General features: G+C 39.4%; 1 protein-coding gene and 1 long non-coding RNA gene across 2 annotated transcripts in view; one reads left to right on the forward strand and one right to left on the reverse strand.

Moving 5' to 3' along the window:
• LOC122205886 (leucine-rich repeat-containing protein 37A2-like) overlaps positions 1-16,475 on the forward strand; it is a 51,485-nt gene that overhangs the window by 26,141 nt on the left and 8,869 nt on the right. The window contains 7 exon segments of the mRNA XM_042914497.1: positions 3,555-3,610; positions 4,559-4,630; positions 5,197-5,271; positions 13,132-13,250; positions 15,278-15,555; positions 15,824-15,860; positions 15,863-16,023. Coding sequence (XP_042770431.1) covers positions 3,555-3,610; positions 4,559-4,630; positions 5,197-5,271; positions 13,132-13,250; positions 15,278-15,555; positions 15,824-15,860; positions 15,863-16,023 — 798 coding nt within the window.
• On the reverse strand, positions 13,819-15,074 carry LOC122207235. The gene is made up of 2 exons (XR_006196727.1): positions 14,802-15,074; positions 13,819-14,481 (listed from the first exon to the last, which is right to left on the reverse strand). It is a non-coding gene; the product is annotated as an uncharacterized LOC122207235 (long non-coding RNA).

Genomic DNA, 16,475 nt, shown 5'->3' on the forward strand with positions numbered 1-16,475 from the left:
AAGAACAAAAATGCATGGCTCCCCGCCGCACCGCTAACTCCCTCTGACCTCCGTTGTGGAAGAGTTTGAATCTTCGCTCCCCTTTTCTCCACCTACTAACATGTTTGATCTTCTGGCAACTGGTTCTCTATTTATCACAACATGGTTCTTTTTTTTTTTTCTTCAAATTGAGATATAGTCCGCATAATAGAATATGCAACATTATAAAGTATATAGTCCAATGGTATACTTTGATAGACAATAATCACTGCTAATTCCAGAACATTGTCATTGCCCCCCTCGAAAGAAATACCATACCCATCAGCCTTTACTCCCCATTCCCCCCTCCTCCCAGGCCCCTGGCAACAACTAATTTACCTTCTGCCCCTATGGATTTGCCTATTCTGGACATTTCATAGAAATGTGTGTCTAGTTTCTTTCACATGGCTTGTTGGCTTCAAGATTTATCCGGTTGTAGCATGTTTCAGTACTTCATTCCTTTTTTTAATGTTTATTTATTTTTGAAAGAGAGCGCACACACAAGCGGGGAAGGGGCAGAGAGAGAGGGGGACAGAGGATCCAAAACCACAGAGCCTGATGTAGAGCTCGAACTCATGAACTGTGAGATGACGACCTGAGCCAAAGTCAGATGCTTAACCGACTGAGCCACCCAGGTGCTCCAGTCACATTTTGTTCATCCATTCGTGAGTTATTGGACATTTGGATTATTTTGACTTTTTGGCTATTGTGAATAATGCTGCTATGAGTATTCATGTACAAGTTTTTGTGTGGTCATATGTTTTTAATTCTCTTGGGTACATACCTAAGAGTGGAATTGCTGGGTCATGTAGTAACTCTATATTTAACCCTTTTGAGGAACTGCCGAACTGTTTTCCACAGTGACTACACCATTTTACATTCCCACCAATGTATGAAGATTCTGGTTTCCCCAAATCTTGCTACCACTTATCATTGTCTCTCTGTTCGATCATAGCCATCTTAGTGAGTGTAGAGTACTATCTCATTGTAGCTTTGATTTATATTTCCCTAATGACCTAAGACATTGAGCATCTTTTCATGTGCTTATTGGCCATTCATGTATTTTCTTTGGCGAAATGTCTCTTCAAATCCTTTACCCATTTAAACATTTGATTATTTGTCTTTTCACTGAGTTTTAAGAGTTCTTTATATATTCTGGATGTTCTGGATACTAGACTTGTATCAGACATATGATAGTTTTGGGTTGTTTTTTTATTTTTAAATAAAGTCCAGTTTATCTATTTTTCCTTTGGTTTGTTGTGCTTTTTGTGTCATGTCTAAGAAACCGTCGCCTAAATCCAAGGTCATAAAGATTTCTCTCCTGAGAGTTTTATAGCTTGAGCTCTTCCTTCTAGGTCTTTGACTCATTTTGAGTTAAAATTTATATATGGTGTGAAGTGTAGGAATCCAACTACATTATTTGGTATGGGGATATACGGTTGTCCCAGCATCATTTGAAAAGACTAGTCTTCCCACGTTGAATGGTGTTGGCAACCCTTGTTGAAAATCAGTGGGCCATAAATGTGAGGATTTGTTCCCTGACTGTCAGTTCTGTTCCATCAACTTACATGTCTGTTCTTTTGCCAGTACCACACCTTGATTACTGTTGTTTCGAAGTAGGTTTTGAAACCAGGTGCGTGAGAGTCTTCCCATTGTGTTGTTCTGTGTCCAAATCGTTTTGGAGCACCCGGGTAGCTCAGTTGGTTAAGTGGCCGGCTCTTGATTTCAGCTCAGGTCATGACCTCATGGTTTGTGAGATGGAACCCCGTGTTGCAATCTGCACTGACAGCATGGAGCCTGCTTGGGATGCTCCCTCTCCTTCTCCCTCTGCCCCTCCCCTGCTCACACTTGGGAATTCCCCACTCACACTCGCTCATGTTTGCTCTTCTGCACGGGTGTGTATGCTCGCTGTCTCTCAAAATGAATAGATAAACTTTTTTTTTTTTTTTAAAAAGATCATTTTGGCTATTCTCGGTCCCTTGAATTGACATACAGATTTTAGAATTAGCTTGCCATTTTTTGGAAAGAAGTCAGTTGGGGGTTTGGATAGGGATTATACTGAAACCACAGTTCAATTTGGGGTATAGTGCCATTTTACCAATATTTTCTTCTGTTCCGTGAACATGGGCATATCTTTACACTTATTTCAATCTTCTTTAATTTCTTTCAACAACGTTTTGTGGTTTTTAGTGTGATTCTTGCACTTTCTTTGGTTAAATGTTTTCCTAAGTATTTTGTTCTTTTGAGTACTGTTATACATGGAATTGTTTTTCTAATTTTATTTTTGGAATAGTCATTGCTGATGTATAGAAATAAAGCTAATATTTACATATTGATCTTGTGTCCTGTAACCTTGCTGAACTCATTTATTAGTGCTAAGGTTTTTTTTCTACATTCCCAGGAATATGTCTTGTGGTCTTCTAGTTACCCAGGAAGATGTTGGAGGCATTTCAAAGTCCCTATGGACATCTCATTTCTCAGCTTTTTCCTTTTAGGCTTTTTGTTTAGGCTATTTTTTGTCTTGTTATCAATTGCCTCACATAGCTGCCAGATTAAAACATTTATCTATAATTGTTTTCAAAAAATGCCCCTTGGGAAGAGGCTATTTTAGCACTGTGCAGTTCTCAGTGAGGTCAAGGGCAAGGCTTTCAAGTGAAGTTTTTTAGGGACCCCACTAGACAGGTAAAACAATGACAGTTTGTTCCTTGGGAATGAGGCTTTAAGGAACTTGAGCTCCATTCTGTTCCCCTGGGATGTGGGCAATTTTTAAGGCTACCATCACGATGGAGAGCAGAGGTTGAGGACAAGTTAAAACAACAGAGCTCACTGTTCTCATAGAAATTAGTAATTTTTTCTTTAATAAATGCTCTCCGGGTTGCTGCAAGCCCATTGGTTAAAATTTCCAAAGTTCTGAGAAAGTTGATTTTGACCATTTTTGCTAGTTTTTTGTTGTGTTGTTGTTGCTTTTACGGAAGGATGAATTTTCAGACGTCCTTCCTTTCTCATTTTCACTGATTCACCTGTAACAGGGCTTTAAAATGTCTAAAGTCTCAGGGCACCTGGGTGGCTCAGTTAACTGCCTGACTCTTGATTTCGGCTCAGGTCATGATCTTGCGGTCATGGGATCAAGCCCCATGTCAGGCTCTGCACTGGGCATGGAGCCTGCTTGGGATTCTCTCTCTCTCTCTTCCTCTGCCTCTCCTTCACTCATACTCTTGTACTCTCTCTCTCAAAAAATAGAATACAAAAATAAAAAATGAAATCTCTAAAGTCTCAATGATCACAGGCTAATTAAATACTTAATCATGGGAGATGATTAGAGGAAAGGAAAAAAAAAAGAAAATGTAATTCTTAGAGAAGCTCTCCCAGATGGAGAGATGAAGTTCAGCAAAGTGTTTCTATATTTAATGCTCTCAAAGTTAAGTTTAAGGTAACGGCTATTTTAAACCCCCTTTTTTTTTCATACAAGTTAAATACAGGCTTTGGAGTCAGAACTGAGTTCAGATTCCAGCTCTGCTTCTTGACTGGCTTGACAAACTGGGACAAATTATACAACCTCTCTGTACTTCAGTTTCCTCACTTGTAAAATGGGGTAATGATGTATCTATCACATAAGGTTATTGTGAGGTTTAAATGTGAAATGCTGATCACAGATGCCCTATGGCTCAATAGTATTGGTTGTGATGATTATCCTTATAATTTTGCAAAAGTACAGTGATGATTCTTGAGCAGAGTCAACCTAAAGGCAGATTTTCTTTTCTTTCTTCCTGTTTCCTTCACTTTATTTTTGCTGTAAAGAACTGAGAAGAAAATCTACTCGGCATTTTGGAATAAAAACTTGTGTCAAGCAGTGACAAAAAGTTATTTATTCAACAAGCCTTCACTAAGTAACTAGTAAATAACAAGCACTCTGTCAGGCACAGGGACAAAAATGACAATAGAGTATGGTCCCTGCCCTCAAGGAGCTGGCAGTCCAGGAGATGGATAAGGAAACGGGATCATATGCCACCTAACAAAGGCTGTCATAGGAGAATACACATGGTGGGGGTATAGCTTTCACCATTTCCTCTTAGATTAATCCCTTTGTCTTTGGCCCCCAAACTGAGGAATTGGTCCTATTTTTGTCTTTAACCGGGTGTTTTAAACTGTGGAATTTTTTACATTTCTAGAGATAAAGGAAAAGCACCTAGAATTACAGAGGACACTAGAAACAGTATTTCCTACAGAGCCTGGGCTTCCTACCAGCATAGTCACTTCTAGGATTTTCAGCCCAAAAAGTTCTTTGGCATATCTTTGCTTTGCTGTCCACGTAAAAAAAAAAAAATTTTTTTTTTCCTCTTTCTGTTCTCCACTTTATCGTCCAGAGAGCTGGGTAGTTCCCAAAGGAAGAGTGCTTTACAGAATCTAAGGGTGATTTATAGGCAAAGGCAGAAAATGATTAGTTTTCACCTTCCAGTTCCATACCCCCAAAATGAACATAAACTTTCATGGTAGTCATTACTGGAAATGCAGATAATTTTAATTCCATTGCATTTTTCAGAATTATCAGTCGTAACCCTCTGTCAACTGTTGAAGATTCCTATCTTTTTAAGTTGCCAGCATTAAAATATTTGTAAGTATTGCAACAATCTCATGGCTCATGAGATGATTTCTGATCTTTTTTGTTGTCATCAAAAGATTAAGTATTTTGCGTTTCGGTTAAAAAGTCGTAATTTAAATTTTAACTGGGTTATTGAAATAAGCATTATTAGCAAAGAAAAAACGTATATGGGCAAGATAGCCTGCAGAGGAAGGAGTAGTATTGAAGAACACATAACAGACATGGGACTTGTAGATGTAGGTAGAAATACCATTTATCTCAAAGTGGAAAGTGGAGTAAGGTGTATATTAAAAGAAAAAAAGACTAATCAAGAGAGGTGGATGCAATTGAGAATGAAAATGAGGATAAGAGTAAAAAGGATTGTACTGTTGAGCAACCCAAGGTGATTAATTTGATGATGCACATAAAATGTCTTCATTGGGAGCTTTCTGAAATTATTGTCCATAGCAAGAAAACTCTTGAGCTGACTTGACAAAGAAGCCAGAATTGAAGTAATCACATGTTGCTAAGTATCTTTTTAGGTACAGAATTTTTATCCTTGGGTTCAAAATCACGCATGTTTGGGCTTTCTCCTTCAGAGACATGGGATCAACACAGGTGTCACTTACAACAGTTGAGAGCATCCTCATGATGACCGTTGAATTGGAAACACTGTAAGTTGATTTTTCTTATGTGTATTTTCACTTAGTTGTTTTACTTAAGATTTGTTTTATTGTTTTCTTAAGTCAGATTTATTGAGGTATAAAATTTACTCTTTTTAAGCATACAGTTTGATGAGTTTTGACAAACGTGTAGTTATGTAACCACCACCACATTTGAGACGTAGAACGTTTCTGTCACCCCAAAAGGCCCCTATGTGCCTTTGCAGCCAATCCCCTTTTCTCACCACCAGCAGCCTGGCAACCACCAACCTAATTTTTGTCCCTATAGTTTTGCCTTTTCTACAGTGTCTTATAAATGAAATCATACAAGGGGCACCTGGGTGGCTCAGGCAGTTAAGCGTCCGACTTCAGCTCAGGTCATGATCTCGCGGTCTGTGAGTTCAAGCCCTGCATCGGACTCTGTCCTGACAGCTCAGAGCCTGGAGCCTGCTTCGGATTCTGTGTCTCCCTGTCTCTCTACCCCTTCCCCATTTGCACTCCATCTCTCTCTCTCTCTCTCTCAAAAATAAATGAACATTAAAAAAAATAAATAAATGAAATCATACAGTGATGCAGTCTTCTGTGATTGGTTCCTTTCAGCATAATCCTTTTGAGATTCATCCATGTTTGTTTTTTTTTTAACTTTTTTAACGTTTATTTATTTTTTGAGAAACAGAGAGCATAAGCAGGAGAGGGGCAGAGAGAGAGAGAGAGACACAGAACCCGAAGCAGGCTCCAGGCTCTGTCAGCACAGAGCCCAATACAGGGCATGAACCTGCGGAACATGAAGATCATGGCCTGAGCCAAAGTCGGTCACTTATCTGACTGAGCCACCCAGGCACCCCAGAGACTCATCCATGTTTTTTGCACATGTCAGTAGTTCATTTCCTTTTTATTGCCGAGTCGTATTGCAGTTGTGAGGATATACCAGTTTGTTTATGCATTCATCAGTTAATGGGCATTTGAGTTGTTTCTAGCTTTTTGGCCTTTATGAATAAAGTTGCTTAAAACACTTACATGCAGGTCTTCGTGTGAGCATATGTTTTCATTGGGGGAGGGGGGCAGGTGGTAAAATACCTAATGGCAGGATTGCTACATCATATGCTGAGTGTATATTTAACTTTTTAAGAAACTGCTTACCTGTTTTCTAAAGTGGATGTACCATTTTGCATTGCAGCCAGCAGTATATGAGATCTTCTATCTATCCTTTCTTCTAATGTCTTTATCTATTTTTCATAAGGTGAATGTTGGCCTTAAAATTGAGTTGGGAAGTATTCCCCTCTCTTCAATTCTCTAGTACAGTTTGTGCAGAATTGGCATTATTTTTTCCTTAAATGTTTGCTAGAATTCACCAGTGAAGCCATGTGGGCTTGAAGCTTTCTTTGTGAGAAAGTGTTAAACTACAGATTTTATTTTTGTAATAGTGCTACTTAAATTACATACTTTATTTTTTTGAGTAGTTCATGTCTTTCAGGGAATCTATTTCATCTTGAAGTTATTGACATAAAGTATTTTATAATAATCCCTTATTATCCTTTTAGTATCTGTAGAATTGTAGTGATGTCATTCCTCTCATTTTTGATATTGATAATTTGTGTCTTCTCTTGTCTTTTCTTGATAAATCTGGCCAGAAGTTTATCAGTTTTACTTATCTTCTCTAAAAAGTGCCTTTTCATTACAGTGACTTCTCTATTTTTGTTTTCCTTTTCAGAAATTTCTGCTTTGATCTTTATCATTCCATTTTCTCTCCTTACTCAGTGATGAATTTCCTTTTCTTTTTCTAGTTTCTTAAAAAGTGGACACTGGGGAAGATGAATACTATATGAGCAACATCCCACATGTTGACATGTTGTGTTTTCAGTTTCAGTTGGTACAAAATAGTTTCTAATATCCATTTTGACTTATTTGACCAATAGGGTTACTTAGGAGTGTGTTGGTTAGTTTCTAAATATTTGGAGATTTTACAGATCTGTTAATTTGTTATTTAATTCCATTGTGGTCACAGAACAATATGTTGGATGACTGAAATCCTTTTAAATTTATTGAGGCTTGTTTTATAGCCAATGAATTCTGGTGATAGATGAGAATATGGCCTATTTTGATAAATATTATGTGTCCACTTGAAAGAAAATATGTAGTCTGCTGATTTGGTGTGGAGTATTCTATAAATGTCAACTAGGTCAAGTAGGTTGGTAGTATTTTTCAAGTCTGATGTATCATTACTCATTTTCTATATATTTTTTCTGTCAATTATTGAGAGAGGGATATTGAAATCTCCAACTATAATTGAGTGCTTATGTGTCTCTCTTTCCTATTCTCCTTAATATATTTGGAAGTTCTATTATCAGATACATAAATTTTTAAGTTATGTCTTTTCTAATAGTTGACATTTCTATCACACATGGAATAACCTCATTTATCCCTGGTAATATCTTTGCTTTGAAATTGACTTTGTCCTATAGTAAATATAGCCACTCAAGGTTTCGTTTGATTAGTGTTAGCAAAGCATAATTTCTTCCATATTTTTAACCTACTTATATCTTTGTATTGAAGATGAATCTTATAGACAGCATATAGTTGGCTTTTGCTTTTTTATCCAGTATGACAACTCTATCTTTTAATTAGGTGATTATACCATTTATATTTAATGTAATTATTTATATGCTTACATTTAAAGCTACTGTCTACTCTTTTCTATGTATCCCATCTGTTCTTTGTTTCTTTTCTTTTTCTTTTTCTTCTTCTTCTTCTTCCTGCTCTTGGGTTGATTTAGTACGTTTTATTATTTTTTGGTGGGGGGATAAATAGTTACAACTCAGGTTTTGTTATTTTAGTAGCTGTTTAATGGTTTGTAGTGTTCATGTTTAACTTATCACAGTCTATCTTCAAATGATATTATATGATTTCATGAATAGTATAAGAACCTTACAATAAATAGTGTACTTCCATTGTTCCCCTCCTGACCTTTGTGCTATTGTTTTCATACATTTTACTTTTAGCACACCATATTATTTTTTTTTGTTTAAATAGTCAGTTATCTTTTTTTATTTTTGTATTTTTGAGAGAGACAGAGTGCAAGTGGGGGAGGGGCAGAGAGAGAGGGAGACACAGAATCTGAAGCAGGCTCCAGGCTCTGAGCTGTAGACACAGAGCCTGATGTGGGGCCTGAAATCACAGACTATGAGATCATGACCTGAGCTGAAGTCAGATGCTTAACTGACTGAGCCACCTGGGTGCCCCTCAATTATCTCTTTTATTGAAGTATATATAGATCATGTAATATTAAATTAGTTTCAGGTGTACAACACAGTGATCTTTTATATACATTATGAAATGCTCACAACACAGTGATCAATTATATACATTATGAAATGCTCACACACAATAAGTATATTACAGTATTATTGACTATATTCCCTATGCTGTACTTTTCATCTGGTGACTTATTTATTTTATAACTGCAAGTTGGTACCTCTTAACCCTTTTCACTCATTTTGTCCATATCCCCAGTTTGTTCTCCATATTTACAAGTGTTTTCCTCTTTTTTGTTGTTGTTTATTCATTCATTTGGTTTTTTGTTTATTTTTTGTTTATTTTTTTACCTTGTTTTATTTTTTATTTTTTAAAATTTGCATCCAAATTAGTTAGCATATAGTGCAACAATGATTTCAGGAGTAGAGTCCTTAGTGCCCCTTACCCATTTAGCCCATCCCCCCTCCCACAACCCCTCCAGTAACCCTCAGTTTGTTTTCCATATTTATGAGTCTCTTCTGTTTTGTCCCCCTCCCTGTTCTTATATTATTTTTGTTTCCCTTCCCTATGTTCATCTGTTTTGTCTCTTAAAGTCCTCATATGAGTGAAGTGATAGGATTTTTGTCTTTCACTGACTAATTTCACTTAGCGTAATACCCTCCAGTTCCATCCATGTAGTTGCAAACGGCAAGATTTCATTCTTTTTGATTGCCAAGTAATACTCCATTGTATATATATACCGCATCTTTCATCCATTCATCCATCAATGGACATTTGGGCTCTTTCCATACTTTGGCTATTGTTGATAGTGCTGCTATAAACATTGGGTGCACATGCCCCTTCAAATCAGCATTTTTGTACCCTTTGGTTAAATGCCTAGTAGTACAATTGCTGGGTTGTAGGGTAGTTCTATTCTTAACTTTTTAAAAACCTCCATACTGTTTTTCCAGAGTGGCTACAGCAGTTTGCATTCCCACCAGCAGTGCAGAAGGGTTCCCCTTTCTCCACATCTGTTGTTTCCTGAGTTATTAATTTTAGCCATTCTGACACATGTGAGGTGGTATCTCATTGTGATTTTGATTTGTATTTCCTTGATGATGAGTGATATTGAGCATCTTTTCATGTGTCTGTTAGCCTTCCGGATGTCTTCTTTGAAAAACTGTCTATTCATGTCTTCTGCCCTTTTCTTAACTGGATTATGTATTTGATTTTTTGGGTGTTGAGTCCTTTATATATTTTGGATACTAGCCCTTTATCAGATTATGTCATTTGCAAATATGTTCTCCCATTTCATCAGTTGCCTTTTAATTTTGTTGATTGTTTCCTTTGCTGTACAGCTTTTTATCTTTTTTTAATGGATGTTTGTTTTTGAGAGAGAGAGCACAAGAGTGGGGTAGGGGCAGAGAGTGAGGGAGACAGAGGATCTGAGCAGGCTCCGCACTGTCAACAGAGAGTCGATGCGGAACTCGAACTCACAAACCGTGAGATTATGACCTGAGCTGAAGTCAGAAGCTTAACCGACTGAGACACCCAGGTGCCCCAGAAGGTTTTTATCTTGATGAGGTCCCAATAATTCATTTAAAAAAATGTTTGTTTGTTTGTTTGTTTGTTTACGTTTATTTTTGAGAGAGAGAGACAGAGTGCAAGCAGGGGAGGGGCAGAGAGAGAGAGGGAGACACAGCATCTGAAACAGGCTCCAGGCTCCAAGCTGTCAGCACAGAGCCTGACACGGGGCTCAGACTCACGAACTGTAAGATCATGATCTGAGCCAAGTCAGATACTTAACCAACTGAGCCACCCAGGTGCCCCTATTAATTAATTAATAATTAATTAATTAAGAACATGGACACACACATACATGTATACATGGGGGGGAGCAGAGAGAGAGGGAGAGAGAGAATCTCAAGTGGAGAGAGAATCCTGATGCGGGGTTCAATCCACGACCCTGAGATCACGACCTGAGCCAACACCAAGAGTCAGGCATTCCAACCCGCTAAGCCACCCAGGCACTCCTCAGTAGTTCATTTGTACTTTTGTTTCCCTTGCCTCTGGAGACGTGTCTCTAGTAAGAAGTTGCTTTAGCTGAGATCAAAGAGGTTTCTGCTGCTGTGTTCTCCTCTAGGATTTTGATGGTTTCCCGTCTCACATTTAGGTCTTTCATCCATTTTGAATTTATTTTTGTGTATGGTGTAAAAAAGTGGTTTAGTTTCATTCTTCTGCACGTTACGGTCCAGTTTTCCCAACACCATTTATTGCGAAGACTATCTTTTTTCCATTGGATATTCTGCTTTATATCGAAGATTAGTTGACCATATATTTGTGGCTCCATTTCTCGGTTCTCTATTCTATTCTATTGATCTATGTGTCTGTTTTTGTGCAGTACCACACTGTCTTGATGATTCCAGCTTTGTAATACAGTTTGAAGTCCAGAATCATGATGCCTCCAGCTTTGTTTGTTTGTTTTTTTCCCAACATTATAATTCGGGGTCTTTTCTTGTTCCATACAACTTTTAGAATTGTTTGTTCTCGCTCTCTGTGAAAAATACTGGTGTTTGATAGGGATTGAATTGAATGTGTAGTTTGCTTTGAGTAGTATAGACATTTTAACAATATTTGTTCTTCCAATCCTTGAGCATGGGATGTTTTTTTCCATTTCTTTCTGTCTTCTTCAATTTATTTTCATAAGCGTTCTATTGTTTTCAGCATACAGATCTTTTACCTCTTTGATTAGGTTTATTCCTAGGTATCTTATGGTTTTTGGTGTTTGTTTTTTTTTTTAATTTTAGAGACAGAGTGTACAAGTTGGGGAGAGGGCAGAGGAGAGAGAGAGAGAGAGAGAGAGAGAGAGAGAATATCTTAAGAGAATCTTAATCTAATCCATGCTGAGCGTGGAGCCTGACACAGGGCTCGATCTCACGACCCTGAGATCCTGAGCCGAAATCAAGAGTAGGATGCTTCATTGACTTAGCCCATCCAGGCACCCCTTGTTTGTTTGTTTTTTTCTGAGATTCTACATATAAGTGAAATCATATAGTGAAATGATATACATACATATAGTGAAGTGAAATCATAACCTATATAGTTACCAGTTCTAATGTTCTTCATTCCTTTGTGTGGATCCACATTTCCGTCTGCTATCCTTTTCCTTCTGCTTAAAAATACTTTCTTTAGGGGCACCTGGGTGGCTCAGTCAGTTAAGCATCCAACTCTTGATTTTGGCTCAGGTCATAATCTCACAGTTTGTGAGCTCAAGTCCCGCGTTGGGCTTTGCTTGGGATTCTCTGTCTCCTCAGTGCTCTTTCCCCCTTGCACACGCATACTGCACGTGCCCTCTCTCTCTGTCTCTCAAATAAACATTTAAAAAAATACTTCCTTTGGCATTTCTACAGTGTAAGCCTGCTAATGATGAATTCTTCCAGCTCTTGTATGTCTCAGATAGTCTATCTTGCTTTTATTTTTGAAAGATTTGGGTATAGAATTCTAGCTTGATGGCTATTTGGTCCCCCTCTCCTTTTCACTGCCTGAAAGATGTTGCCCCACCGAGTTCTGGCTTACATTATTTCCAACAAGAAATATGTTGTCATTGTTATATCTTTGTTGCTCTGTGTGTCATGTGTGGTTTTGTTCCTTTGGCTGCTTTTAAGATTTGCTCTTTATCACTGGCTTTGACCAGTTTGATTATCATGTGCCGTGGTGTAGTTTTATCCGTGTTTAATGGATTAAACTAAACATGTAGTTTAATCCATGTTGTGCTCAGATTTCATTGACCTTGCTGGATTTGTGAGTTTATAGGGTTTACTTATTTGGAAATGTGGGGGCTATTAGTTTTTCAAATTTTTTTTATATCTCCTCTCCTTCGTGGACTCTAAGTATACATATATTAGGCCACTTGAAGTTGTTGCACAATTCATTGAGTTAAGGAGAGGCATGGGGTTTTTTCCATATATGAAATACTGTTATAATAACTTTTTTAAATGTCCTTGTCTGCTAATTGTAGCATTTGTGTAGATTATGGATTAGTTTTTGATTGATTGCTTTTTAAAAAAAAAAATTAACATTTATTTTTATTTTTAAGACACAGAGAGTGATCAGGGAAGGGGTAGAGAGAGAGGAAGTTAAATCTGAAGCAGGTTCCAGGCTCCGAGCTCTCAGCACAGAGCCTGATGTGGGGCTCAAACCCATGAACCACGAGATTATGACCTGAGCCAAAGTTGATTGCTTTTTATCCTCAGTATGGGCCATATTTCAGATTTATTCAAACTCTTAGAAGTCTACCCTCTTTCTGTGTGCTCTCAACCCGAAGTGAGACTTTTGGCTTGGAAGGAGTTACCTGTGTATTAAACTACTGATCAGTGTCACCCAGTTCTAATCTCTATCTCATTCTAAGGGTACCATACCCCATGTCATCCTTACCTTTCCGTTGGGCACCTCTGTCCTTCTATCTGTGTATTTATAATATTCAAGAGCAGCAGTTGGCCAACTGGTCCCTACCCAACCATCCAGGCCATGTGCCTCAAGAATTCCTTTTTGCAAAGCCCTGTGATGACTTTGGCCCGCCTCTTCTACCTACTCGAGTAACTCCTTTACCACTAATTTAATTGTCTGTGTTTCCATTTATAGGATTTTACCTAGCCGTATGGCCTGCTGTCTCTGCCAATTTAAAAATACTATTGAGGTTGTCTGTAAGACCGTCAAGCTACATTGTGACAGTGCATGTCTGACAAATGGCACACGTTGTGGTAAGTCCTAATTGCCTGATGATAAATTTGTAAATTTTTATTTTATTTGTGGTTTAACTTTTATTTTTAATCAACAATGATAATTTTTTTTAATGTTTATTCATTTTTGAGAGAGAGAGCATTCACGTGCGTGAGCTGGGAGGGGGCAGAGAGTGAGTGAGGGGGACAGAGAATCCGAAGCAGGCTCTACACTGACAGCAGCAAGCCCCATGCGGGGCTGAACTGTGATATCATGACCTGAGCCAAAGGGATGCTTAACTGACTGGGCCACCCAGGCACCCTAACAATGGTAAATTTTTAAACTAATGATGTCATTGCATTATTTTTACTCATTCAGAGTTCAGATCCCTAAATTTCTAAGAACTATTCCTTTGTTAAAAGTCAGATTCTCAGTTACATTATTAAGTCAACTACCCCCAAATGAAAACCTGTTCACATAGTGCATCACAGCTTATAAGCTGATTTTACGTGCGTTAGGTCTCAGGTGCCCTTTGTCTTATAGGACAGGTGGAGATACCTTTTTGTTTATTTTGTTGTTTTTATAAGTGTGTAAGAGTACAAGTGATGCTGATTTCTGAAAAAGTTTTATTTGGAGCCTCTGTGTTTCTGTGCCCTAACCAGAAGCTGCTACCCAACCGTTCTAACGGATGAGAGGGCTCTTCTATCCTTGGGCTGTCCAACTCTTGTTCTGAATCTTAAGCTTTTCTATCCAAAACACGGGTGCTTTTAGGTATTTTTCTGTTCTTAGGTTTTATTGGCACTAACTTGGTGACTTCCAAAATGTGCTTTTGCACCTGGATAGCTTGAATATGGGTCCCTGTCAATGGTCTAGGGCACAGCATAAATTACACTTTGCTACTTCTATAAGTGGTGTTGCTTATTTTCCAAAACAGTGTTTTACCAATTATCTTACTCCCTTCTCCCTTAGAGGTGGGCAGAATAGGCATTTTTTTTTTTATCTCCTTTGACAGGCGAGGAAAAATGAGATCAGAGGTGCCTTAGCCTAGCACTCGAGTCTCCTCTCCCGTTTTGGGCGCTCCGCCAGCCCGCTGCTCCTCCTCTCTCGTGACCTTTATCACCTCCTCCTCCGACTCTCACCAGCACCACTAAAAATACTTTTAATTCTTCTGGAAAAACCCAGCTGCACAGTGCTGTTCAGTGTACACAAGCTGTACGCTTGACCTTCATGTAGTTGGAAGCTCTGGATGGTTCTCTCAGTAAAGCTAGAAATCTGGAAATGAAAGGAAATGAAAGCAAAGTAGGCATTTGACCAAAGTTTCTTTATCCCTTCTGCATTTTAAAACCTCAAGTATCATTCCGTTGATTTTTTTTGAACGCCCCACAGTGGCATCTCTCTCATAGCTGGAAAATCTCTTAACCTATACCCCACATCTCTGCCCAAATTTAAGCAAAGAACCAGGGTGGACTTAGCGGGTCTTGTGTTTAGTTTTTTCTGTCTAGAGCTTATGTTACGGGAGGTGCGATATATGGGAGCAGGGACCAAGCAAAAGAATTGGTGGGTGGGCGGAGAGGGCGTGTCCAGATGAGGACCTGCTGGTGACGGGTGTTGTCCCGGGCATATGTGATGGTAGCAAGAACTCAAGCCCACTGAAGACGTAGAAGGAGGAAGACTCGCGCTCCCTCTGCCCCCGAAGCAGGACAGGGTGGGGTATGTGAATGCCAGGAGTCGCACTAGAGCTGCACACAGTTTAGCCGAGTATCTTCCGGCCTTGGCTTTTCTTGAGGCCTGGGCAATCGGCCCTTAGGGACCAATGGAATAACTCTAAATATACTTATTCACACTGTGGAATGTTCTGAGGAAATAGCTACTTTTTCAAAACACATCTTTTTGTCCTTTTGTTGTTGCCAATCGTGGGTCCAAGTTTGAGTTCGTCTCCTCTCTAAATGGCGCTCGAGTATTTGCTGATTCTTAATTTGCTTGACTGGGACGTATGACTGTGCATTGACAAAGAGCTGTGCTGTCAGTCTTTCATTATCAAAACTCATCTCTTCTTCTTCTTCGACAGATCAGGAAGTATACCTAAGGAAGGCAGAAGGATCATTCATGAAGGTATTGACAGCTCGAAAGAAGAGCGCCAGCACGGAGCTGACTATTGAGCCAGAGAAGGCGTCCTCAGACATAGATCGTGTCAGTTTGTCAGCCTTTATGAATGAGCAGCTAGACTTCAATGACGAAAGTGATGTCATTAGTGCACTGAATTACATATTGCCTTATTTCTCGGAGGGCAATCTAGAAGACGTAGAATCGACGCTGTTACCGTTCATTAAACTTCTGTTTTCAAATGTGCAAGAGGGAGACAAGCCCGTGGGTCACTCGATGAACGACACAGGGGACCCTTCTCTTAAACCTGGATCCAACAATTCAACTTACAAGAATAAACTGAGAAAACTCTACTTTCTGGAAAATTTGTTAGATGCAGAAATTCAGGAAAAAATTGATGACGTGAAAAAGAAAGAAAAAATGGCCATGCTTATACATTCCAGCCTTTTAGGTCCCAAGTTTAAACGTCAAATCTTTCCAAAGAAATTGGAAACTGCCCCAACCGCAGGAGAAGAGCCTAGACGAGGTTGAGAGTGTGGGAAAAAGTTCCTGAGAGTGAACAAGGTCATCAAGGGCCCAAAGGGCATACGGAAAAGGCACTTAAAAGAACTGAGACGTCAGAACATCCAGAGGAAACAGAGCGCCCAGCCATCTGTGGAGAACATGGCCAAGGAAAGAAGGCTCAGGACACCATCCCCAGGGGAGCTTCCCGTGGCGCACAGGCCCAGCAAATCAGTGGGAAGCTCCTTCAATACAGAGCCTTCGTTCATAGATGAGCACAAGGCAGCGGTCTCTTCTCTCATGAAGCAATACTTTTTGGACAGGCCTTCTGCCACCCCCGCTCCCAAGGAAAGAAGGCTCAGGACACCATCCCCAGGGGAGCTTCCCGTGGCGCACAGGCCCAGCAAATCAGTGGGAAGCTCCTTCAATACAGAGCCTTCGTTCATAGATGAGCACAAGGCAGCGGTCTCTTCTCTCATGAAGCAATACTTTTTGGACAGGCCTTCTGCCACCCCCGCTCCCAAGGAAAGAAGGCTCAGGACACCATCCCCAGGGGAGCTTCCCGTGGCGCACAGGCCCAGCAAATCAGTGGGAAGCTCCTTCAATACAGAGCCTTCGTTCATAGATGAGCACAAGGCAGCGGTCTCTTCTCTCATGAAGCA

Source organism: Panthera leo, chromosome E1 (genome assembly GCF_018350215.1).
Source record: "Panthera leo isolate Ple1 chromosome E1, P.leo_Ple1_pat1.1, whole genome shotgun sequence".
Taxonomy (NCBI): Eukaryota; Metazoa; Chordata; class Mammalia; order Carnivora; family Felidae; genus Panthera; species Panthera leo.